The sequence below is a fragment of the Hyperolius riggenbachi genome, chromosome 8, assembly GCF_040937935.1.
Source record: "Hyperolius riggenbachi isolate aHypRig1 chromosome 8, aHypRig1.pri, whole genome shotgun sequence".
Lineage (NCBI taxonomy): Eukaryota > Metazoa > Chordata > Amphibia > Anura > Hyperoliidae > Hyperolius > Hyperolius riggenbachi.
Genome location: NC_090653.1, coordinates 196,715,826 through 196,740,417, shown reverse-complemented (window position 1 = coordinate 196,740,417; position 24,592 = coordinate 196,715,826). Strand labels below are relative to the sequence as shown.

The following is a 24,592-nucleotide window of genomic DNA, read 5'->3' as shown; positions in this document are numbered from 1 at the left end:
GCGAGGTTGAGAAGGTGTTTGAAAATGTGAAAGAAAAAAAGTATAGAAACAATTTATCATCAGATGAAAGGCATGCTTTGAAAAGTCTTTCTAAGAACAAAGATGTATACATCACTAAGGCTGACAAGGGGGGTGCAATAGTGGTGCTGGATCGGCTGTCCTATGTGGCAGAAGCTGAGAGACAGTTGGCCGTCCCGGGGCACTATAGGCTATTTCAACCCGACTTGGGAAATTAAAAAGAAGGTCGATATGATGGTGAATGAAGCCCTCTTGTTAGGGACCATTGACAAATCTATCGCTAAGTTTCTTGTCACAGAGCATCCACAGGTGCCGGAGTTGTACCTTTTGCCCAAAATCCACAAAAGCCTTGTTGATCCCCCGGGACGCCCAATTGTCTCCAGTATGAACTCCGTGTTGTATCCTGTGTCCAAATATGTGGATTCGTTCTTGCAGCCATTGGCTTTAGGGATTCCCACGTGTTTAAAGGATACGACTGACCTGTTGGTCAGACTCAATGCTATAGAGAATGTACCTGATGATCTATTGCTATGCACTCTGGACGTACAGAGCTTGTTCACGTCCATCCCCCATGTTGAGGGGATGGCGTGTATTGAAACCAAGCTCTTGGAAACCAGCCTGCATCACAATAAAATCTATTTCATATTGGATTGTCTTGAAATGGTCTTAAGACAGAATTATTTCCAATTTGGGGACAAGTATTATGTACAGACCCAGGGGACGAGCATGGGTTCACCGATTGCTCCGTCCTTTGCGAATTTGTTTTTGACTGATATTGAGGATCGCATGTTTATTCATAATACTAAGTATGAGCAGCAGCTTTATGGTTATTTCAGATTTGTGGATGACGTTTTGATTTTTTGGCGCGGCACTGAGTCCTCTTTTAGAACGATGGTTGATGAGGCTAATCAAATGCATCCAACCATAACATTTACCGCAGAATGCTCCGAGAGGAGCATTGATTATCTGGATGTAACCATATCCAAAAGAGAAGGACGTTTTTTTATGAAGTTGTTCAGGAATCCGACAGAAAGGAACAATTTATTACGCATGGATAGTTTCCATGATGAACGATTGAAAAAAAGCATCCCAAAAGGGCAATTTTTGCGGGCACGTTGTATTGCATCAATGGATGCTGAATACCATGAAGCTGCTGGTCGTCTGATTGACAATTTTCTGGCAAAGGGGTTTGATCTGTCCAGCTTGGTCAGGGTGAGTGAGGAGGTTGCTGCCATTGAACGAGAGTCCCTGTTGAGGCCTAAGGGCAAAGATAGGAAGGGCAGAGGCAGGATCCCCTTTGTTCTCCATTATGGGCATTTGTCCAGGAGAATAAGGGGGATTGTCTGCAAGTTTTGGCCCATTTTACAAAAAGATGTAGAGTATGGGAGAGTACCCCCTGTTTGCATACAGGAGAGGCAGGACTATTGCCAATCATGTGTGCAAACAAACGTTGGAGAAACAACCATTGTTGCAAGGTCGGAGGGGGACCCATCCCTGTTATTCATGTAATTGTTGTTCTGGGATCATTTGTGGTGATTATTTGTCCCATCCCCATACAGGTCAGAGGGTACCAGTGAGAGGCAGTTATAATTGTGACACAACACATGTGGTTTATGCACTAAAATGCCCCTGCGGATTGGTGTACGTAGGGGAAACAACCCGTAGCGTGAAGGTGCGCATTCAGGAACACAAACGGAGCTTTGCAGATGTTCGCAAAAAAAGGAGAAGGGGATTGAGAAGCAGAATGTCCCTGTAGGCCGACATTTTGTTTTGGCTGGACATTCAGCTTCCCAGTTGAGATGGATGGTATTAGACACTGCCCCCCCTCTTCGCAGAGGGGGCGACAGGGAAAAGGTGTTGCTCCGCAAAGAAGTGGAGTGGATTAGGAAATTGGATTGTGTGAGCCCAAGGGGCCTAAATGAGTATGTAAGTTACAAATGTTTTTTGTGATTTATTACAGGAAAGAATAAATTGTGGGATGGTAAATGCTGCGGGATTATTGATGACTCCTCCACTAATCATTGCAGGGTAGACGGTATAGTAGTTCCCTGTATAGGAATATAAGACTTTGTATATATTGATTATGTGTGATGTTGTAATGATGCACTTGGGTGGGGCAACCTGTAAGGGTGGGCCTTTAAAAGGGAAGGAAGTGTTGTGGGTGGTACACTTGAGGAAGGGTCAGGTGACATGTAGTGTCTTTGCTCGCAATAAAACAAACGGAAGTTTGAAGCCTGTGGAGTGCCTTTTCCTTATTGATTGTAGCATTCTTAAAGGGAAGGTTCAGGGACTATCCGAAAAAAATAAAAATCCCCATCCACTTACCTGGGGCTTCCTCCAGCCCGTGGCAGGCAGGAGGTGCCCTCGGCGCCGCTCCGCAGGCTCCCGGTGGTCTCCGGTGGCGCGCCCGACCTGGCCAGGCCGGCGGCCAGGTCGGGCTCTTCTGCGCTCCAAGGCCCGGCACTTCTGCGTCCCACGCCGGCGCGCTGACGTCATCGGACGTCCTCCGGGCTGTACTGCGCAGGCGCAGTAGTTCTGCGCCTGCGCAGTACAGCCCGGAGGACATCCGATGACGTCAGCGCGCCGGCGTGGGACGCAGAAGTGCCGGGCCTTGGAGCGCAGAAGAGCCCGACCTGGCCGCCGGCCTGGCCAGGTCGGGCGCGCCACCGGAGACCACCGGGAGCCTGCGGAGCGGCGCCGAGGGCACCTCCTGCCTGCCACGGGCTGGAGGAAGCCCCAGGTAAGTGGATGGGGATTTTTATTTTTTTCGGATAGTCCCTGAACCTTCCCTTTAAAAGTCCTTATCCAGACAGAGGTCAATCCAGGTGGCAAACAGGCAAAGTCCAGGTACAATAGCCGAGTCGGCAACAGGTAATCCAATAGAGCTTGGTCAAGATACAAGCAGAGTCGGCAATGGGTAATTCAATAGAGCGTGGTCAGGATATAAGCAGAGTCGGCAATGGGTAATCCAATAGAGCGTGGTCAGGATACAAGCAGAGTCGGCACCAGGGAATCAACTTAGAGTAAAGTGTGGTCAAGATACAAGGCAGAATCGGCAACAGAAGTCAAATGGTTTTGTGAGCGTATACCCAGCAACAAGCCAAAAGCTAATGCCATCACGGGCGATGTCTGGGGGCGCTCACCATGCTTAAATACAAGGACTAACCAATCAGAAACAAATAGAATTGAAAACAACCAATAGAAGCTCAGCGTATCAGCTGACACGCAACACACACACACACGTGGTTACTGTTTATAGCGGCGGAGTGCATACTGAGAGCGTGTCCGCCGCCTATCCAATGGGAGCTGAGCACCAGGCTGCGCTCCAGTGATTTCAGCGGCCTGCCGAGACTCAGAAGCTTGGGTCAGCCTGGCTCTAAGCGTTCCGCCACCATGAGTGCCCTGCTGATCTTACAGAACCCCCTTCCTTAGGAGTGGACTCCAGGCACTCCAACCTGGGTTCCCCAGGATTCTTCTCATAAAACTCCCTTATTGCTAGATCAGCATGAACTTATTTAGCAGGGACCCAAGATCTCTCTTCTGGTCCATATCCTTTCCAGTCAATTAAGAATTGTAATAAATTTCTTAAAATATGAGAATCAAGAATTCTCTCAACCTCAAATTCTTGTTCACGATCAACTTCCACGGGTGGAGGGGGTGGTTTCTAAGTATTGTAATTAGCTGCAGATTTTAACAGAGAAACATGAAAAGAATTAACCCCTCTAATGGATCTGGGTAATTTAACTTTATAAGTTACCCGGCTAATCTTTTCCACCACTGGATATGGACCAATGAATTTGGGACCCAGCTTGGCAAAAGGATGGCGTAGAGGAATGTGACGGGTAGAGACCCAAACTAAATCTCCAGACATAAATTCATCCTCAACAGTTCGGTGCATATCAGAGAACAATTTCTGGGTATTTACAGCATTCCTAATGTTATTCTGTACTTGTTCCCAAATTTGGTTACACCTTGAGGACCATTCCTCTAACTCAGGAAGATTGGAAATACCAAAACGTGCATTGAACTTAGGCAAATGTAGAAAGGAGGCTGGCACCACCAGAAGTAGAAAAGTAAAAATTAGCTCTTTATTGATCAGTCATAAAATGACAGCATGGTCAAAAATAAGGCTTTGGCCGCCAAAGCCTTATTTTTGACCATGCTGTCATTTTATGACTGATCAATAAAGAGCTAATTTTTACTTTTCTACTTCTGGTGGTGCCAGCCTCCTTTCTACATTTGACTACTGAGGATTCTGAGGATACAGGGATCCAAGGCTTGGGCACACAACAGTTCCTTCCTATGGATGAGTGCTCCTCCAACTTCTGTTTTTGATCTGCATTGAACTTAGGGTTAAAACCATAGCTGATCTAGAAAAGAGCCATTTTAGTAGAACTATGAACCTGATTGTTCATAGCAAATTCAGCAAATGGCAAATAATGAAAGCAATCTTCTTGACAATCTAAAACAAAACATCTCAAATACTGTTCCAATGACTGGTTTATTCATTCAGTTTCTCCATTGGACTCAGGATGAAACCCAGAGGAAGATGACAAAGAAACTCCCAATTTGTCACAAAAAGCATGTCAGAACTGGGAAACAAATTGCACCCCTCTATCAGAAACAATGTTTTCAGGGACACCATGGATTTTAAAAATATTCTCAATGAAAATCTGATGGAAGTTTAGGTAGGGGTACACTGTGCGACATCTTACTAAATCTGTCCACCACTACCCAAATGACAGTTTTACCCTGGGAAACTGGAAGATCAACCACAAAATCCAAGGACACATGAGACCAAGGCTTTTCAGGAATAGGCAAGAGCAATAAGGTACCTTGGGGTGCAGTACGTGCCACCTTACTTTGGGCACAAACAGAACAAGATTTCACAAAAACATCAACATCTTTACTGAGAGAAGGCCACCAAACATCCCTCCTGAGAAGCTCAATAGTCTTTTTAACCCCAGGATGAACTGCAGATTTATCTGCATGAAATTGTCTAAAGACTACTTCTTGCAGATCACAAGGAATAAACAATTTCCCAGGAGGTTTAATTCGAGGTGCCTGGTCTTGAATCTTGAACATTGAGCAATTGGTTGGAGAGGTCAGGAGACAATTTACAAGCAAAAATTATGCATTTCTTAGGAATTATGGATACAGGATCCATATTGGCATTTTCTTTCAGAAAACATTTAGATTTTTTGAACCAGGTTTATAAGTGATGCAAAAATTAAACCTAGAGAAAAACAATGCCCAAAGGGCTTGTCAAGAATTCAGTCATTTAGCATATTCAATATATTCAAGGTCCTTATGATTGGTATAAATTGTCACAGGATTTTCTGCACCTTCCAACCAATGTCTCCATTCTTATTAAGGTAATTTAATAGCTAATAGTTCTCTATTCCCAATGTCATATTTTTTTTCTGCAGAAGATAATTTCCAAGAGAAAAATGCACAGTGGTGTAGTTGCTCCAGGCTACCAGAAAACTGAGACAGGACTGTCCCAACTCCCACCTCAGATGCATCTACCTCGACAACGAAAGATTTTTTAATATCCGGGTGAATCAAAACCGGAGCGGAACAGAAGGCCTGTTTTAACTCTTAAAAAGCCGTAACAGCCTTAGAGCTCCAATTGGATGGATCTGCCCCTTTTTTAGTGAGATCCGTAAGAGGAGCGACTTTGCCAAATACATGTTTAATGAATTTCCTGTAAAAGTTGGCAAACCCCAAAAATCGTTGCAAGGCTCTAAGACTGTTAGGCTGAGGCCATTCTAACACAGCTTTGACTTTCTACTGATCCATGGTCCACCCAGTATCAGAGATCACGTATCCCAGAAATGTGACTTGTTTTACCTCAAATATACATTTCTCCAACTTAGCATATAATTGATTTTCCATCAACTTGATTAAAACTTTTCTCACGTGATCATTATTTTCAGACAAGGAGGAAGAAAAGATCAAGATGTCATCAAGATATACAACCATAAATTTGCCACGGAACTTGCGAAATATATCATTGACAAAATATTGGAAAACTGCAGGAGCGTTACATAGTCCAAAAGGCATAACCAAATACTCGTAATGACCATCTTTAGTATTAAAGGCAGTTTTCCATTCATAATTTTCTTTAATGCAAATAAGGTATAAGCACCTCTAAGATCTAGTTTGGAGAAAATCTTAGCTCCCACAACCTGTGAGAACAAGTCATTGATCAAAGGTAATGGATACCGATTTTCAACGGTGACCTTATTCAACCCTATATAACAATACGAGGTCTCAGACCACCATCTTTTTTTCTCTACAAAAAAGAACCCTGCACCAGCTGCTGAGGAAGAGGTTCTGAGTGTTGAATCCCTTCTGTAGATTTTCCTCGATATACTCCCTCATGGCCTGCTCTTCTGGTCTAATCAGATTATACAGCTGGCCACGCGGAGGCATACTACCAGAGAGAAGATCAATAGCACAATCATATAGTCTATGAGGTGGTAATATGTCAGCTGCTTTAGGAGAAAACACATCTGCAAACTTTCGATAAACAGGAGGTAACTGTTGTTCAATGAGTTTGGTACAACTTAGCACAATTCTTTGTAAACACTCATCATTACACTGAACAGACCAGCTAATCAACTGACCAGACTGCCAATCAAACACTGGGTTAGTTTCTCCAACTATGGTAACCCAAGAATAATTGGATAAGAAGGTAAATTCAAACAATAAAACTTCACGACTTCAAAATGTAGAACTCCTACCTGCAAAGTGACTTCAGTAGTTAATCTTAATCTTTCATCCGTCTGTAACACTGTATCATCAACCGCAGTGATACGTATCAATTCAGACAATGCAGTTGTCTGAATGGATAACATCTCTGCTAGGGAAATGTCCATGAAATTGCCCTCTGCCCCACAATCGATTAAGGCCAGGCAATTGTACACAATTTCTCCTTTAAGAACAGTGCTGGGCCGAAATTACGCATGAGCGTAATTACGCATCGTAAATTAATGTAAATTTACGCGTGGCCAGAGTGGCTGCTGCCAACTCCAGTATGGCCGCTGCGCATGCATGGGCGGAGATGGGGGACCAGGACACACACCATAGCGCAGGAAACAGAGCTGGGGGCAAACGGTGGTGCTGGAAAAGTCCAAATCGCGGGTCTTGTAATGGAAAGAGCGGTGTCCATATAACAGCGGTTTGTACAGTGCCATCTATCTGTTTATAGATGGCACTGTACAAACTGCTGTTATATGGACACCGCTCTTTTCCAGCACCACTGTTTGTCCCCAGCTATGTTTCCTGCGCTATGGTGTGTGTCCTGGTCCCCCAACTCCGCCCACGCATGCACGGCGGCCATGCTGGAGTTGGCAGAAGCCACTCTGGCTTGGCTGGCCGCGCGTGACAGGGATTGGAGGAACCGGAAGTGACGTCATTACACAAGTGGCATTCGCCACGTGACGTCATTGACACCAGACGGGATGGCCCGGGTGTCCATTGCGGGCGTGCCTTCTCTCCTCTCTCAGGTATAAAACATATTGTTATGCCGGACATCTCTGCAGCAGCCTTAAGGAGCCTCTAACTGATACCCTCTGACGAAGAGACCCCTCCGAAATGGCGCTGTCAGGGTATTACTAACCCCTATGAGATATTGCATTGCCATATGTCATTTTCTGTCTCCTGCATCAATTGTTTGTATTGCTGTAATCGTTTTTGCTAGTTGTTAAGCATTTCATTGTGTGACGCTGCCTACAGAGGCTATATGTTCCAAGGGGCATTGTGTTGTTCTACCACACTTTTATTGTATCCCATTGTATACTGCTATTTAGCTGTATGTGTTACTTGCCCTAATTGCGCTCACTTATTTTTTCAATACAGATCTTTATGCAACTTACTCATGCTGGTGTGCGAGTCAATACTTTTTTATTGCATTTGTAGGACTGTTATGACAGTCCGGTTTACAGACTGAGCACCCGATTGTGATACTATGTCTATTATTTTTGTGTGAACCAGGTGTGAAAATCTTTTCTATTCAATTTATGATAAAAATCTACAAATGTTGTAGTAACTCTGGGGAGCCCCATAGAGCAAGGCTTGCTCAGGAGCTAATGTCACTCCTACTTATAACATCAAAAAGGGTTACTCACTCCTGTCACCCATATTTACATTTAAAGGGGCACTCAAAATGTATAAATAATAAATACAAGGACTGAACATACACAACACTGATTATGATAAATTCAATTAAAACCTAAATGATATATAGCATAAACTGATTTAACAGCAATATTTCAGGCAGTCTGATGCCACAACATACATTAGAAATCAGAAATTAAGAAAATAAAGAATCAATTCATTTATCACATTACAACACATAAATGGAAGCAGATCATATTGTTACCAAATGGCCATTAGAGGTATAAAACCAGGTTCTGCAATCCTCTTCTGAGTCAGTGGGCCCAAATAGTGAGCTTACTTTTCCAGAATACGTATGCATGTGCTGAGGAGGAACACTGTCTTCTTCTTTCCATTTTGCAGATAAAACATTAGAATATAAGGAGTATGATCGGGAAGCCATGTTTTTAAACTGTATCTAGAAGAGAGTATAACAGACATAATATGAATTTATAGAGCAGCAAAACAAGAAATTCAGATCAAAACACTATATAAAAGGACGTAATGACATATGATCATAGAAAAATGACAGTCTAAAAATAAAATGCCACAAAATCACCATTAGGGGCTACAGTCCCCAGACCTGTCTAGAGTCCAAGTCCTACTACTATGAATAGGGTGAGCACCACCTTGATGTAGAGAACAAAATAGATGCAGATTCAGGGTCAGTCAATATTCCAATGGATCGCACTCACAGATCCATAAATGTTCCACAGACGATGCATGGACACTATGTCAAAGAAGGTAACAAAGATGCATGGTTAAAAGTTTCAAGGATGTAATAGTAAATTCCATTATGTAAAAAAAAATCAAACAGATCCCAATCACAGATCCATGAATGTTGTATAGCACCCCCAATCGCAGGGTTTGTCTTCAATGATGTATGGTGTGCGCATTCACTGGAAGTAACAGACCCAAATTAAAAGTCCATATGAGGTGTGACTCAGACAGGAGGATGTCCAGGTGGAGATGGCAAAAATGGTGTAATAAATGCCTGACATGTTTTGCCACATCTTGTGGCCTTTTCAAAGACTGGACACTACCAAAAGTGCTGTTCACAAGACGCCATAGCATGCGTCTTTAAATAAACCCATCTGGACATGCCCACTGTTTCCTCCGCTGGCCCCCATCGCACGTCGGGTGTGCTGCGTCAGAGCATGTAGCCGCTGGATCACATGAGAGCAGTGTGCTCCAAAGCAAACCACAACCCGGAAGTGCACCAATGTAAGCTGGTGCAGGGGGAGGAAACGGGGGCGGAACAAAGAGAAACCAAATTTCAAAATATGATGCATGCAAGTGCATGCATCAACATACTTAAACAAAAAACAAAATGCTTTTAAGTTTAACGGGCGCATCTAGATGGCCAGAAATACAAATGCTACCATGAACCCATAGACTAGAAACAAATTGGATGAGAGGGACGAAGATTAATTAAACTACATGAGGCTGTAAAGTCATACATGTGAGAGGAACATTTCTGCCAGATAATTTATTTATTTATTGTATTTAAAGAAAACCTGAACTGAAAATTTAAAGTCAAAATAAGCATACACAAGTCATACTTGCCTTCCATGTAGTCTACTCCTCAGCGTATTTCTCCTGTCCCGCGTCCTGTTTGTTCACTGTGATCAAGGGAATTTTTCGTCCTCCATTTTGAAAATGGCTATTACCCATAACAGCTTTCTGGTCAGCACACAGTTAAACTGTAACATCGCCCACTTGAGCCATAGGGAAACATGGACATTACCTGGTACATCAGTTTTCTTCTCAGCTATAACTGACAGCAACTGATATTTTATTGACAGCAACTGATATATTTCAGATCTGACAAAATATTGTCAGAACTGGAAGGGATTATTGTCAGAAGAAAATGGTGAGCTTCTGAAAGGAACTGATGGCAAGGTAACTATGTAATGTTCATTTGCAGTTACCTCATGTGTTTATTTTTAATATTTTTACTCAGTACAGGTTCTCTTTAAGTGCCAACATATTTCGCAGTGCTGGACATTAGTTAAGGTTACAGACATACAGCAATAAGACAATACAGTACAGATTACAAGGTAATGCTTAGTCAATCACTGGATGGGAGCATGGAGATTAGGCAAGTCAAGTTCACTCAAGAGTTCACTCACATCCATAGGATGGGTGTACAGTAATGGAGGTGCGTGAACAGGTAGGATACATAAGGAGGAGGACCGTGCCCGAAGGCTGACAGTCTAAAGATAAGCTAGTAGTTATGGGTACCAGCATGCACAAAACAATAATAAAAGTGAAAATGTAAAATATGATACGATTGGTGTGATGTGAGACTTAAAGTTGCAACCACCAGTTTCACCTACATGGTCCTTGATTCTTTCTTTAAAAGCTCTATAAGTTGGCCAATGTAAAAACATCCACATCGACAATAGAGGTGTATGTACCTGTAATGGAGCAATGTTTTTTATTTGTAATGCCTTTGAAATGACTAGATGTCACCAGATCTCCAACATTCTTCATACGTCTAAAGGTAACCCCAGGAGCCGCAGGTATGAATTCCTTCGCTAGATTGTCATTGGATAGGATGTGACAGTGACGACTAAGAAGTAACCCCCTCAATCTCAGTCCATTGATCATTAAATCTAGTGACCAATCGTTCCCGATTGTCCGTATTGGTCGTGTTAGCTATTATTTTCCAGAAAATCCATGCGATTAGTTGCTTTGGCACATTTATAGGCGTTTTTGAGCCATCTATCCTTGTAACCTCTCTCCCTGCACCTGGCCCATACAAGTTTGGCCTCCTTTTCAAAGATCTTGTTGTCACTACAATTACGGCGTAACCTTAGATACTAACCAGTATCATTCTGGGCTGCTGTCTTAGTGAGAGCAGGGACAGTGTGTTGCTGACAGGGAGAGAGTTAGGTAGGCCTTTATTCTGTGTCCTCTCAGTGCAGATTCTTGCTGGTACCACATTGTCCTGAGCAGCTAAGCCCTTCTTACGGCTGATACATTGTTTTTCTTGCTATTGTATTTCTCTTCTGTGGCCAGTGCACAAGTTAGCTGTTGGAGACAGGTCTGCTGGTCCTAGTAGTGCACCGACCATAACCCACCTCACACCACTACTGGCATTTAGTATCCACTGGACCCTGTGTAAAACCTCAGTGCTCTAGGAGACAGGTGTGCTGGTCCTAGTAGTGCACCGACCATAACCCACCTTCACACCACTACTGGCATTTAGTATCCGCTGGACCCTGTGTAAAACCTCAGTGCTGTAGTAGACAGGTTTGCTGGTCCTAGTAGTGCACCGACCATAACCCACCTTCACAGCACTACTGGCATCTAGTATCCACTACTGCCCCCTGTATAAGGCCTCAGTGTAGAATAATTGTTTATTTTGGTCACTTAACTGTCATTGAACTACCTCATCCTGACCATAGGGACTGGAAAACCGTGATCACCTTCACTCCCACGATTGTGTGCACAAGCACAGCAGCCACTACATACCACTACACAAAGACTACTGCTGAGAGGACTAACATTTATGTCCTGGAGGTGTCAACTAGTAAAAACAAAGCTATGCTCACCTGACGTAATTACTAAAAGTCTTTGCGGTTGTTTGCGATGCGTTAAACGTGGCTTTTTGTCTGTCAGTGTGATGCAGGCGAAACCCTTACACTACCTGATCGAAATTAGTTATCTTGTTATTAATTTCAACAAGATCAGTCTCCTCTAATTCTTGCATGAGACCTAGCATTAACCTACAGCAGTTTTCAAAATGATCCTCCCATCTCTGTTTAAAATTATCAGGTAATGTATTTTTAAAAGGAAAAATCTGGATTTGCAGCCACAAAGGAGCCTTGTTTTAAGATAGATAATTCTTGTTGTACTTGATGTTCCACCAAGCTTTGCTTTTTTGTTCATATAATTTCTCCAGTTTCCTAAAACTGGAGTTAATGAGTTGTTCCACACTCCTGGCCCCCCTGTCCCGAGCACAATCCTCTCCCACCTGCTGCACAATCTTGTCCCACTGTAACAGAGATATCCACACAGAAAAATATGTATCACACCGATCAGTAAGGATTCTGACACTCCTCAGAGCTGATATTCCCAAATTTGAATAAATACCACACTTAAATGTAAGAGGAGTAGTAGATAAAGGGGAATATCACAATTCATAACTAGAGATATCGTAAACATCAAATTTCCCGTTCGCAAACGTTGAAACTCGAACTTCCGGAAAAGTTTGAGTTTGTGCGAACAGAGCAAACCTCCATAGACTTCAATGGGCAAGTAAATTTAGAAACCTAAAAAGACTGTTTATGGCCACAAAAGTGATGGAAAACTCATTTCAAAGGGTCTAACACCTGGATCGGTGCATACCGAAGGGGGATCCATGCCAAAATTCCCACCAAAAATTATGGAGTTGACACAGTCGGGTTTTAATCGCTAGGGCTGAACTCACAGTACATTCTTACATTTGAGGAATAAAGGGCTGCTTTTAAATGTCCAGAGTGGTAATGTAAGAGTTATGCACCGCAAAAAGTTGTTAATAGTAGAGACTTTCAGGACTTAAATGTTAGTCCTCTCAGCCGCAATCTTTGTGTAGTGGTCGCCGTGCTAATGTGCGCACATTGGGGAGAGTGCAGACCATGGCAGTTTTCCAGCCCCTATGGTCATGCCAGTAAAGTGACCCAGAAAACATTGTTTCTGCAGTGTGGGCCCAGTGCTGGCCTAGTAGGATTTATTGAATGATTGCCTGAGGTGACCAAAGGTTTTGCCAAAATGTATCCAGCCGACCAATCAAATTTGGTCTGTCCACAATGAAGCAACAACCTTATTCTTTTGGGTGTGCCCCAACACACTCATATAGGTCATTGCTTCTTCGTAATATGCAAGCCCCATCACCACGACAAGGTAACGATCATGAAGGGGAATTTACATCATGTACATTTTTTTGTTTCAGCTACAGTTCAGCACCATAGGCCAGAAAAATTATGGCTGCTGCATAGCAGTGGCCTTAATAATTCAGGATCCACCTGTGGAGTGGAGTCCTGGAGTCCTGGTCTGGACCCTGTTGGTGGTGGCGCAGAAGTCAGTCAGTCATGCAGCAAGCAGAAATGCTGGGTGGGGACTGACTTAAAAGTCTTCGGTCAGGCAGTAGCCCTCCGGGATCCATGCCTCATACATTTTTATAAAAGTGAAGTAATCCACACTTTTCTGAGCTAATCGACTGTGCTTCTCAGTGGCAATCCCTCCTGCTGCGCTAAAGGTCCTCTCTGACAGGACGCTTGAGGCGGGGCAAGAGAGAAGTTCGATGGCAAATTGTGAGAGCTCAGGCCACAGATCAAGCCTACGCTAATAGTCCAGGGGTTTATCGCTCCTCAGTGTCAATATCGGCAATTAGGCCAGGTAATCTGCTACCTGGTGGTCAAGGCAATCTTTGAGGGTGGATCCCGGAGGGCTGTGGCCATGCGTTGGATAAAGAAAAACTGCGCATGGCCGACATCAACATAACATCCGAAGACTGTGATGTCCTTGCTTGTTCTTTTCCCGCTGAATCTCTGAAAATTGTGCCATGGCCTTGTAGGAACATCTCAAACGGCCCCATACTTTCCTGGACTTCCTGTAAATCTGTATTCTTACACACAAATCAATGTATTATTATTATTATTTAGTATTTATATAGCGCCGACATATTACGAAGCGCTGTACCGTGTATATATATACATATATATATCTTGTCACTAACTGTCCCTCAAAGGAGCTCACAATGTAATCCCTACCATTGCCATATGTCTATATTATGTAGTGTAAGTACTGTAGTCTAGGGCCAATTTTTAGAGGTAGCCAATTAACTTATCTGTATGTTTTTGGAATGTGGGGGGAAACCAGAGTGCCCGGAGGAAACCCACACAGACACGGAGAGAACATGCAAACTCTTTGCAGATAGTGCCCTGGCTGGGATTCGAACCAGGGACCCAGCGCTGCAAGGCGAGAGAGCTAACCACTACGCCACCGTGCTGCCCATGTATAATGTATAATGAGATTCAACACGTGCTATGCAGGGCACATGTGTTAACTTGCCCAACCTCAACACCGCCAACAGATTGCTTCCGTTGTCACATACAACTATGCCAAACTCCACTTGGTGCAGGGTCAGCCAAAGAGCTACCTGTTTGTTCAGAGCGGCCAGGAGTGCTGGTCCAGTGTGACTAACGACTTGCAAGAAAGTCATGGCCAGAACGGTGTGACGCCGTCATTCCTGGGAGGTGGAATAGGCCCTGGGGACCTGGGGGGTGCAGTTGTTGCAGAGAAAGCAGAGAAAGCAACAGCAGCAGAAGAGGAGGACTCAGCCAAGGAGGATAGCGAAGAGGGTGGAGGAGTAGGAGGAGAAGAGGAGGTGGCAGCAGGCCTGCCTGCAAGTTGTGGTGGTGTCCCCAACTCCACCGCACAGCCACGTATTCCATGCTTGGCAGCCATCAATAGGGTGACCCAATGGGCAGTGCACATAATATACCTGCCCTGACCGTGTTTTGCAGACCAGGTATCAAGTGGATAATAATATATTTCCATGCACTATGCCAACAAATAAATATATAGAGCAACAAAAAAAACAAATTGGCTCTTGGGTGCATGAAAGTACAAAAACTATTTTATTCAGATCAAAACACTATTAAAAAGACATTAAAAAGACATTAAAAAGACATAATGACATATAATCATTGAGAAATTACAGTGTAAAGATAAAATGCCACAAAAGCATCAGGGGCTGCAGTCCCCAGACCTGTCTAGAGTCCAAGCCGTACTACTATGAATAGGGTGACACAAGTAGTTAAGAAGTGGCAGAGAAAGGGATTGACTAGTGTGACAATATACACAAATTATAACCAAGAGTATGTAAATTACTATCAAAAGTATAAATCCACTTTATTTAAATATAAATGCGTAAATAGTACAGAACTGAAAAAGTAATGGGATGGCCATCCCGCCATACTCCCAGCACATGGGATGGCCACCCCGCCATACTCCCAGCACACTCATAACACACACAGGTGCAACACCACAATGGCCACTAGGGATAAGACCAATGTCCACTCAGTTGAAGGGATGGAAGGAATAAAGATAGTGAATTGATGCTCAATGTATTACAGATTGTAGTCACAGGTCAAATTGTTCAGAGGCTACAAAGCTCTTATAACACTGTACAAGGCATGCAAAGCCCATTCCGTGTAAAACAGCAACATTAGCAATAAGTATGCAAGCAGAGCTGTAGCGCGGCCCCAGCATAGCTTTGCTATTATCCGCTAAAGTCGGCGGGTTTTGGCGGTTTTTAATCACAAATACTTTTTTCATTTGAAATTTTAAAATCTATTTTCTCAAAAACTATTACGTCTTTTTGAAAAAAAAATTTTTTAAGTTGTAGCCACTGATCACCTTTATAATCCATGCACTTTTAGTGATTGTAGCATGAATGGGGGTTTTGCTATTAACGTTAAAGTCAAATACGTAATCACGACAGTGATCACGGATTGTACATGTAATCACGGCTAAAATCTGAGCCGAATCCGGAGCTCCAATTCAAATCCGGATCACATTCATGGCATATCCAGATTTTGATTCTGCTGTGGCTGGATTTACTCGAATTCGTGATTGGGTGGCTATCTGAGCAACACTGCCCGCGCAAACTAATGTGCACTTCAAAAGTGACAACCTGGGGCTTCTTTCAGCCTTGCCGCAGCTCCAGAGTCCCGGGATCCACCTGCCAGGTCAGCATCTTCTGTGACGGCGCAAGCGTGTGGCCACGCTGCTTGCGATCGCAGTCGCTCACATGGCCTGGAGCGTTCTGCATAGGCGCAGTACTCCTGCGCCTGAGCAATATGCTCCACGCCACGAGCATGATCACGAGCATCACGGCCAAGCGCTCGCAGCCAATCGCTCATGCAGGCACAAAGGATAGCGATCTGACGAGATCGGCATCTGCAACGGAGGCAGAACTGCGACGAGGGACAGATAGGTTGCCAGAGGTTGGAGAAAGCCCCAGGTAAATAGATCTTTTTAAGGCAGTGTACACACTTGCAGGGCCGTTTTCTCCTGTGATTCCCAGGTCTCCGTCGGCTTTTGCATTCACGCTTTTGCGTTTGTGCTTAACGTGTATGTTTTTCCAGGAACCTTTCCACATTTCTGACGGTATGTACAGTACATTATGCGAATGTGCACGTAGTGCGGAAAAAAGGTGAAAGTTGTACAATTGAACAATGCATGGAAAAATGCAAAACGTGAACAAACGGTTGCGACATATATTTCCCGCACGAGGCTATTGACTTCAATAGCCTGTAGAATCGTGTGTGTTTTGCCGTCCATGGGAAAATGCGCACAATTGTGTCTAGTGTGTTTCTTACCTAAAGGGAACCTTAACTTCTGTACGTTTTTAAATCACACAGGTTTCTGCTTTTTTTCCACATGACACTCATGTTCGCATATGTGAATGCACGTGCGTGTGCATTGTAGAATTGTGCACGTTTTGCAGTCCGTGACAAAATGCGCACAAATGCGTCTACTGAGTTCCCTGCCTAAAGGGAACCTTAACTAAACATTAAAAATAGTTTCACTTACCTGGGGCTTCTACCAGCCCCCTGCAGCCGCCCTGTAGCTGCCTGGTACGTCCTGGTACTGCCTGGTTGAAACTAAATGCTGCCAAAACTGAGGTCCTGTTTGTCCAAAGCCAACACTCGCCATCAAAACAGCTCTATCCTAAAGCAACACCAATCAGGATTGGGAATTCAGACATAAACAGCTCCAACCTTGTGCGCAGCCTTGGAGTACTAATCGATGGGGAATTGAGTTTCAGAAACCAAATTTCATCTGTAGTTAAATCTTCCTTCTTTCATCTGAAGAACATTGCAAAGATTAAACATCTGATTCCCCCAGAGGATTTTCTAACCCTAGTCCATGCCTTCATCACATCACGGCTGGACTACTACAATGCCCTTTATGCTGGCCTCCCTAAAAAGGACCTGCGTCGCCTGCAATTAATGCAGAATGCTGCTGCCAGATTGCTAACAAACCAGCCTCGCCACTGTCACATTACACCGATCCTTCGCTCACTGCACTGGCTACCAGTAGAATGGAGAATACTCTTCAAGATTGGACTGCTGACATTCAAATCCCTGCACAATCTGGGCCCTGGATACATGAAGGACCTGCTGAAGCTGCACCACACCTCTCACAACCTCAGATCAGCAAGTTCTATAAACTTGGTCACTCCCAGAGTGCACCTCAAAAAATCTGGAGATAGAGCCTTCTGTCATGCTGCCCCTACTCTTTGGAACTCCCTGCCACACCCAGTAAAGACAGCACCATCCCTGGAGCTATTCAAATCCAGACTGAAAAGCCACCTGTTTAGCCTGGCATTTCCAGACTTATAAAATTCTTCCTCTGTACCACGATGGTCGGAGCCATGCTTATGCGCTTTGTTGTTGTTGTTGGAACGATCCTCTGGTCCCCGCAGTGGCTTAGTTTCAATTCCAGCGACAGAGCCACTTGCCGGCGACTGCGACTGCACAGCCCTGGCAGCGCGAATCCTCAATCATGCTCCCGCCTCCGTGAGTGTATTGCGCATGCGCAGTAGGAGGAAAAATATTGTACTGTGCATTCTAGTTTTCAGAATGGTAACATTAATGTCATGTGTCAAATGTTCTGTCACTCCAGGGACTTTGATAAGAAAGAATTACATTGTTACATTTGGTGAAAAAAGGGCCTTTAGTGTCACTGGTAGTTTGGTAGTTTACAGTCTGCCATGTGCCCAGCAATCTGATTATGTATATAGGTTATGCTTTTAGTATTTCTCCTCCAGAAGCGCTCCACCATAGACAACAATGCTGTCACCACCACCAGGAACACCCTAAAGGATCCTCACTCACCAAATAAGGTGGGCCAGCAATGACATTGGCCTTATCTCGCCTCTGGGGTATTTGATAGGCTCCCCACACCCTGTGGCAGTCAGATGCTATCCAGATATCACCTCTCCTTTCTTCCTGAATGTGACCTCAATGCAAACAAATGCTATCATTGCGCAGGCATCTTAGCTTAAAAGGGTATTTATTAAAAAAGGTTCCACTCACATGTTACAGGTAGTTGGTAAGCCTGTGGAGTGTTAGGAACGGGCTCCACCCCGTGCGGCCTCCCGGGCTGGCCGCCGTGTGCTGGTATCCCAGGGCTTGCTTGCTCCACCACGCCACCGCGTCCCACTACACTGTCCGTGTTACTTCCGCATGTGGCTCCTCCCTATCGATTTCGTCATGAAGATGACTCATTCAGGGGATGGAGCCACCATGCGGAGATTGCTGTAATAAGGCATCTTGCTACGCCCCTTTGTGACGTCGTACCCCCGCCTCCCAATAGGCTCCGTCCGCTTCCCGGCCAGTGCGCATGCCGTCATTACGCTGCACGCCTCCCTCTACTTGAAACTCACTTCCTTGCGTGTCAGTGTGCGTTCCGGAGCCCGGGAGGCTTTTGTACACATAAAAAACTTTATTTAAAACTTTATTACAAATTCTATTCATATTAAAAAGCCTTCTATAAGGATCAGTGTTGGATTCACTCCCCCTAATATGTTTGCTAATTTTAAACATCCTCTTACATCATATTATACCAACTAAACTACGTGACCCCCTATTACTTCTCTACAATTCACCGTATTTTCATTCAAATTATTTGTGGAGCATCCTCCGCTCCACAAGCTTTTACATTAGAAGCAGCGTATTCAACATAACATCATATATCATTTATATCACCAGACCCAATCCTCTACTTTATAAACACATTCTTTCTAATTTGTCTATCCCCACATTATTTCCATATAAATTATCTCCATGATCTCTATTTCCACATTCTTTTCATATACATATTTTACATCTTCATAAGGACGAGGTTATAATCAATACATTCATTTTCATATTCATATTATCTCCCTCTAGTGGCCTAACCCCATACTGCCATAATATTATTTTATCTCACACATGCAAAATTCCTTCCCTCTCTTAGCTGTCATCAATAAAACAGTTGAGATCTATTTCCACATTAAATCCCTTTGGTTGCATGGTTTCCATCAAGAAGATCCACTCAGTCTCCTTTCTTGAAATTAATCTAATCTTGTTTCCCCCTCGCCATGGTATGTTTATCTTCTCAATTGCACAAAAATTCAGCCCACTTGGGTCTCGGTCATGTTCTTTTCTAAAGTGCTCGGATACACTATGCCCCCTCACCCCCTTTCTTATGTTCCTTACATGTTCAGCTATTCGCTCTGTTAATTCCCTTTTGGTCCGACCTATATATTGCTTCCCACACCCACACCAAAGCAAATATACTACCCCTTTGCTGTGACATGTGATGTTTTGTTCTACCTTGAAGGATCTCCCATTCTGAAATGATACGAAACAATCTGTTCTCACTCCCTTGGCCCCTCTGCACGAGAAGCACCCCCCACATGGGAAAAATCCTTTCCTCTGCCAAGGCATCAACTGAGGGGCTTTTGGTGGATTTACACAGCTAGGAGCCAGTATATTTTTTAAATTATTGGCTTTCCTATATATCATTTTAGGTTTATCAGGCAGCAGTTTTTTCAAAGTCACATCTTCCAACAAAATACCCCAATGTCTTGAGATAATCCTCTCCAAATTCTTATGTTTAGTGCTAAAATCTGTGATAAATGCAGTTTGATATTTTTGTTGTGATCCTCCTTGATCCCTTTTACCCTGTAATAGATCTCTTCTTTCCCTTTTTCCCACTTCAATCATGGTTTTTTGCAAACTCTCCTCATCATAACCTTTCTCAACAAATCTATCTATCAGAACCTGAGATTGCTCCACATATTCCCATGTGTGAGTGCAATTCCTTCTCATCCTCACCATCTGGCCCCTCGGTATCCCCCCTATCCACCTAGGGTGATGATTACTATCTACTGGGATGAAACCATTTCTATCTGTGTCTTTAAAGTGACTTTTCATCAACAATCTAGTGCCCTCCTTCCTTATGTTTAAGTCCAAAAAATTAATGGTGCTTCTACTGAACTCCACATTGAGTTCAATATTCCAATCATTATTATTCAATTGTGAAATGAACTCTTGCAAGTGCTCTACCGACCCATTCCATAACCAGAACAGGTCGTCTACATATCTAGACCAGTGACTCAGTGGTGTCCCACTCTGTGCTTCTACCTCCAAAATACCCTCCTCCCATCTAGACATAAAGAGGTTGGCCAAACATGGAGCATACCCCGCCCCCATGGCACAACCTCGCTTTTGCAAAAAATAATCTCCTTGGTGCCAAAAGTAGTTCCTTTTAAGTGCAAAATTTAATAATTCCAAAAGAAAAATTATTTGTTTCTGCTGCATTTCATCATCCAGTGTGAGATAGTGTTCAACCGCTTCAAGGGCCAGATGGTGAGGGATATTTGTATATAATGATGAGACATCGGCAGTCACCAGTACTGTGTCCTGTCCAACCCCCATCTCCTCAATTTGGTTCAGCATGTGTTTTGTATCTTTAATGACATAGGGCAATTCAGGGTCGGACTGGGACACTAAGGGCCCACCAAGGAAGTTTCAGCCTGGGCCCCCCCCCCCCCGATCCCCTCCTCCTCGCCACCCCCCCCCCCCCCCCCCCCCCCATTTTGGGCTCACATACACATGTACTCTAGAAATTTTGCATGAGTTTATGGTAGGGAAAAGATTGTGAGCACTTCTGAGGCCGCAGCGAAAGTAAATGGGTGTCACCACGCACTGGAACATCGGCGTGGTCACGATGAGTCATGGGCAGACTTAAAAAAAAAAAACACAACATAAGTAGCGGTGTTATTCACAGAGATTAGGTCCGACCAGATACATTTTAGATAAAATATTCAAGTAGTTACATGCCTCATGATAATGCATCAAGTAGTCAAATCGCAGCAGATTTTCCGACAAAATGCAATCAGGTTGGCGGCTGATACCCCCACAAAATGCAATCAGATTGGCGGCAGATACCCCCCAAAATGCAATCAGGTTGGTGCCAGATACCCCCCCCCCCCCAAAAGTGGGCAGCAGTGACCAGAAAATCGTAATGTGGGCAGCAGACACCTGAAAATCGCAATGTGGGCAGCAGTGACCAGAAAATCGTACTGTGGGCAGCAGACACCAGAAAATCGTAATGTGGGCAGCAGACACCTGAAAATCGCAATGTGGGCAGCAGTCACCAGAAAAGCGTAATGTGGGCAGCAGACACCTGAAAATCGTAATGTGGGCAGCAGACACCAGAAAATCGCAATGTAGGCAGCAGTGACCAGAAAATCGCAATGTGGGCAGCAGTCACCAGAAAATCATAATGTGGGCAGCAGACACCTGAAAATCGTAATGTGAGCAGCAGACACCAGAAAATCGTAATGTGGGCAGCAGACACCTGAAAATCGCAATGTGGGCAGCAGTCACCAGAAAAGCGTAATGTGGGCAGCAGACACCTGAAAATCGTAATGTGGGCAGCAGACACCAGAAAATCGCAATGTAGGCAGCAGACACCAGAAAATCGCAATGTAGGCAGCAGTGACCAGAAAATCGCAATGTGGGCAGCAGTCACCAGAAAATCATAATGTGGGCAGCAGACACCTGAAAATCGTAATGTGGGCAGCAGACACCAGAAAATCGTAATGTGGGCAGCAGACACCTGAAAATCGCAATGTGGGCAGCAGTCACCAGAAAAGCGTAATGTGGGCAGCAGACACCTGAAAATCGTAATGTGGGCAGCAGACACCAGAAAATCGCAATGTAGGCAGCAGTGACCAGAAAATCGTAATGTGAGCAGCAGACACCAGAAAATCGTAATGTGGGCAGCAGACACCTGAAAATCGTAATGTGGGCAGCAGTCACCAGAAAATCATAATGTGGGCAGCAGACACCTGAAAATCGTAATGTGGGCAGCAGACACCTGAAAATCGCAATGTGGGCAGCAGACACCTGAAAATCGCAATGTGGGCAGCAGACACCTGAAAATCGTAATGTGGGCAGCAGTCACCTGAAAATCGTAATGTGGGCAGCAGACACCAGAAAATCGTAATGTGGGCAGCAGACACCTGAAAATCGTAATGTGGGCAGCAGACACCTGAAAATCGTAATGTGGGCAGCAGTCACCAGAAAATCGTAATGTGGGCAGCAGTGACCAGAAACCCCCCTCCCTCACCTAGGGGCCCCCCCTCCAGAATTGCAGCCAGCGGCAAATAATCACTTACCAGCATGACGGAGATGAGATCCGTAGCTCTGCGTGCCGCTGGCTGGTCTGCTCTCTGCTTCCTGAACTGACTGTCCAATCACGCTCTCGCAGTACTTCCTGCGAGAGCGTGATTGGACAGTCAGTTCAGGAACCAGAGCAGACCAGCCAGCGGCACGCAGAGCTACGGATCTCATCTCCGTAACTCATGCCGTTAAGTGATTCTTCCCTGCTGGCTGCAATTCTGGAGAGGGGGGGAGCGCGGAAGGGGGGCCCCTAGGTGAGGGAGGGGGGGGGAGGCTTCCGCCCCTCCCCGCCGATCTGTGCACAATGTCCCCCCTTCCTGCGCTTAGCCCCCCTCCTTTTTAGCACTGGGGCCCCCAGGAGGCGGGACGGCCGGGGCCCACCGATGGGACCATCGGTGGTTCGGTGGGCCTGTCCGAGGCTGGGGCAATTTATCCACTAATGGCTGTAGGTACCCATTTAGAAACTTGCCTAACTTGTGGGTAATAGATCCCAACCCACTGATGATGGGCCTTCCCGGTGGGTTGATTTTGTCCTTGTGTACTTTTGGGACCTGGTACACTATCGGTACCCTGGGTGCAGATGGGATCAAATATGAAAACTCCTGATCATTCAGGATGCCCTCATCCAATCCCTGTTTCAGCAACCCTCTCAGCTCCTTCATATACATGTTTGTGGGATCCCCCCTCAGTTTTACATATGTTTCTGGATCACAAATCAGCCTGTCAAGTTCCTTTGCATATTGTTCTTTACTCAAAACTACTACTCCCCCTCCTTTGTCAGCTGGGCGGACTACTAGTTCTTTCTTGTCCAACATCTCCTTAGCTATTTTCCTCTCATCACTATGTCCATTCTCAGGGATTTTCCTAATTTCATTCTCCACCATTTTTTTAAAAACCTCAATGGACTTACTCCCTGTCTGGGGGTTAAATGTTGATGGATTCCTCAATCCTGAGTGGCGGTATGGGTCCACTTTATTGGCTCTGTTGTTGGGGCCTTCTCTTTGTGCAAAATATTTTTTGATGTTAAGTTTTCGTGTGAACTTTTGCAAATCAATGTAAGTTTTAAATTTATTCAGTCCACTCCTTGGGGCATATTTGAGGCCCTTATCCAACAGACGGATCTCTCGGTCCTCCAATTCTACTCCACTCAAATTGTATATTCCTTCTCCTCCTAATACCTTCTTCTTTTGAATTCTCCTCCCTCCCCTGGATCCCCTTCTGCTTCTCTTTTTCTCTCTTTTGGTGGTGTATGAAACTCCACCACTTTCCGTTCCCCAGACTCCTCGCCACCCGGGGTTCTCCATCCTGGAGGGGACCTTCCCCTCCAACCCTCTTCTAAAAAAGGCCTATACTGTTGTTCATTCCTCAGAGGGTCATACCTGTTATAGACAGGAACCTGGTATCTATTATAGTGGCCTCCCCTAGGTTGTGGTTGGTACGGTGCCCCTCCCCCTCTGTAATAGTGTTGTGGGGGGGTCTTTGGTGGTCCCCAATATCTATTCGGAGGAGTTCGTGGGTTCTTTTTAGGGGTCCTGGGGTTATAATACCTATTCGGTGTTCTCGGGGGGTGATATTTTGGTACAGGCTTTTCCTGTTCCCCATCCTCAGAGGTATCAGATACTTGTATTACCACTTCTTTTTTCTTATTAGTCTGGCATCTGTACGCTGTCTTATTTTTAAACGCTTCCAAATCTTTTTCATATCTAAATTTCCTATCTTCTATTATAGTTTTTTCTGACTGTGTCAGTGAGTCACATAATTTTTGGGACAATTTTTTATATTCATCTCTTTCTTTATGGGGGTCAAGTTTTGTTTTTATGTCTTCTATTTCTTTAGATAATCTTTCCAACCTTGCCGTCTTTCTTTTTATACTAATCCTTACCATAAGCAACCCACACTGAGTGAGCTGTTCCTCCCATTCCTGATCGTTTATTTCATTTTCCTCTCCATCATCTGGTAATATGTCCCACCGAAATTTTTTTGGAACATACCCTTTGCCCACATATTTATTCAATATTGCAATGTCCCACCATGTTGTTTGCTCCTTGTACATAGTATTCTGTAACTTTCTAAAGTTATCCTCTAAGGTGTTTTCATGAGGCCTACATTCATTACCCAAAGCATCATCAACATTAATATGCCTAGTTCTCCTGTACTCAAATACATCCATCATC

General features: G+C 44.4%; 1 protein-coding gene across 2 annotated transcripts in view; it reads right to left on the bottom strand.

Moving 5' to 3' along the window:
• The window catches only part of LOC137527537 (coagulation factor VIII-like), a 506,000-nt gene that overhangs the window by 205,299 nt on the left and 276,109 nt on the right, over positions 1-24,592 (bottom strand). For both annotated transcript variants that reach the window (XM_068248081.1, XM_068248082.1), the window contains one exon: positions 8,408-8,599. In XM_068248081.1, the coding sequence (XP_068104182.1) occupies positions 8,408-8,599 (192 nt within the window). The remainder of the gene's footprint in view (positions 1-8,407; positions 8,600-24,592) is intronic.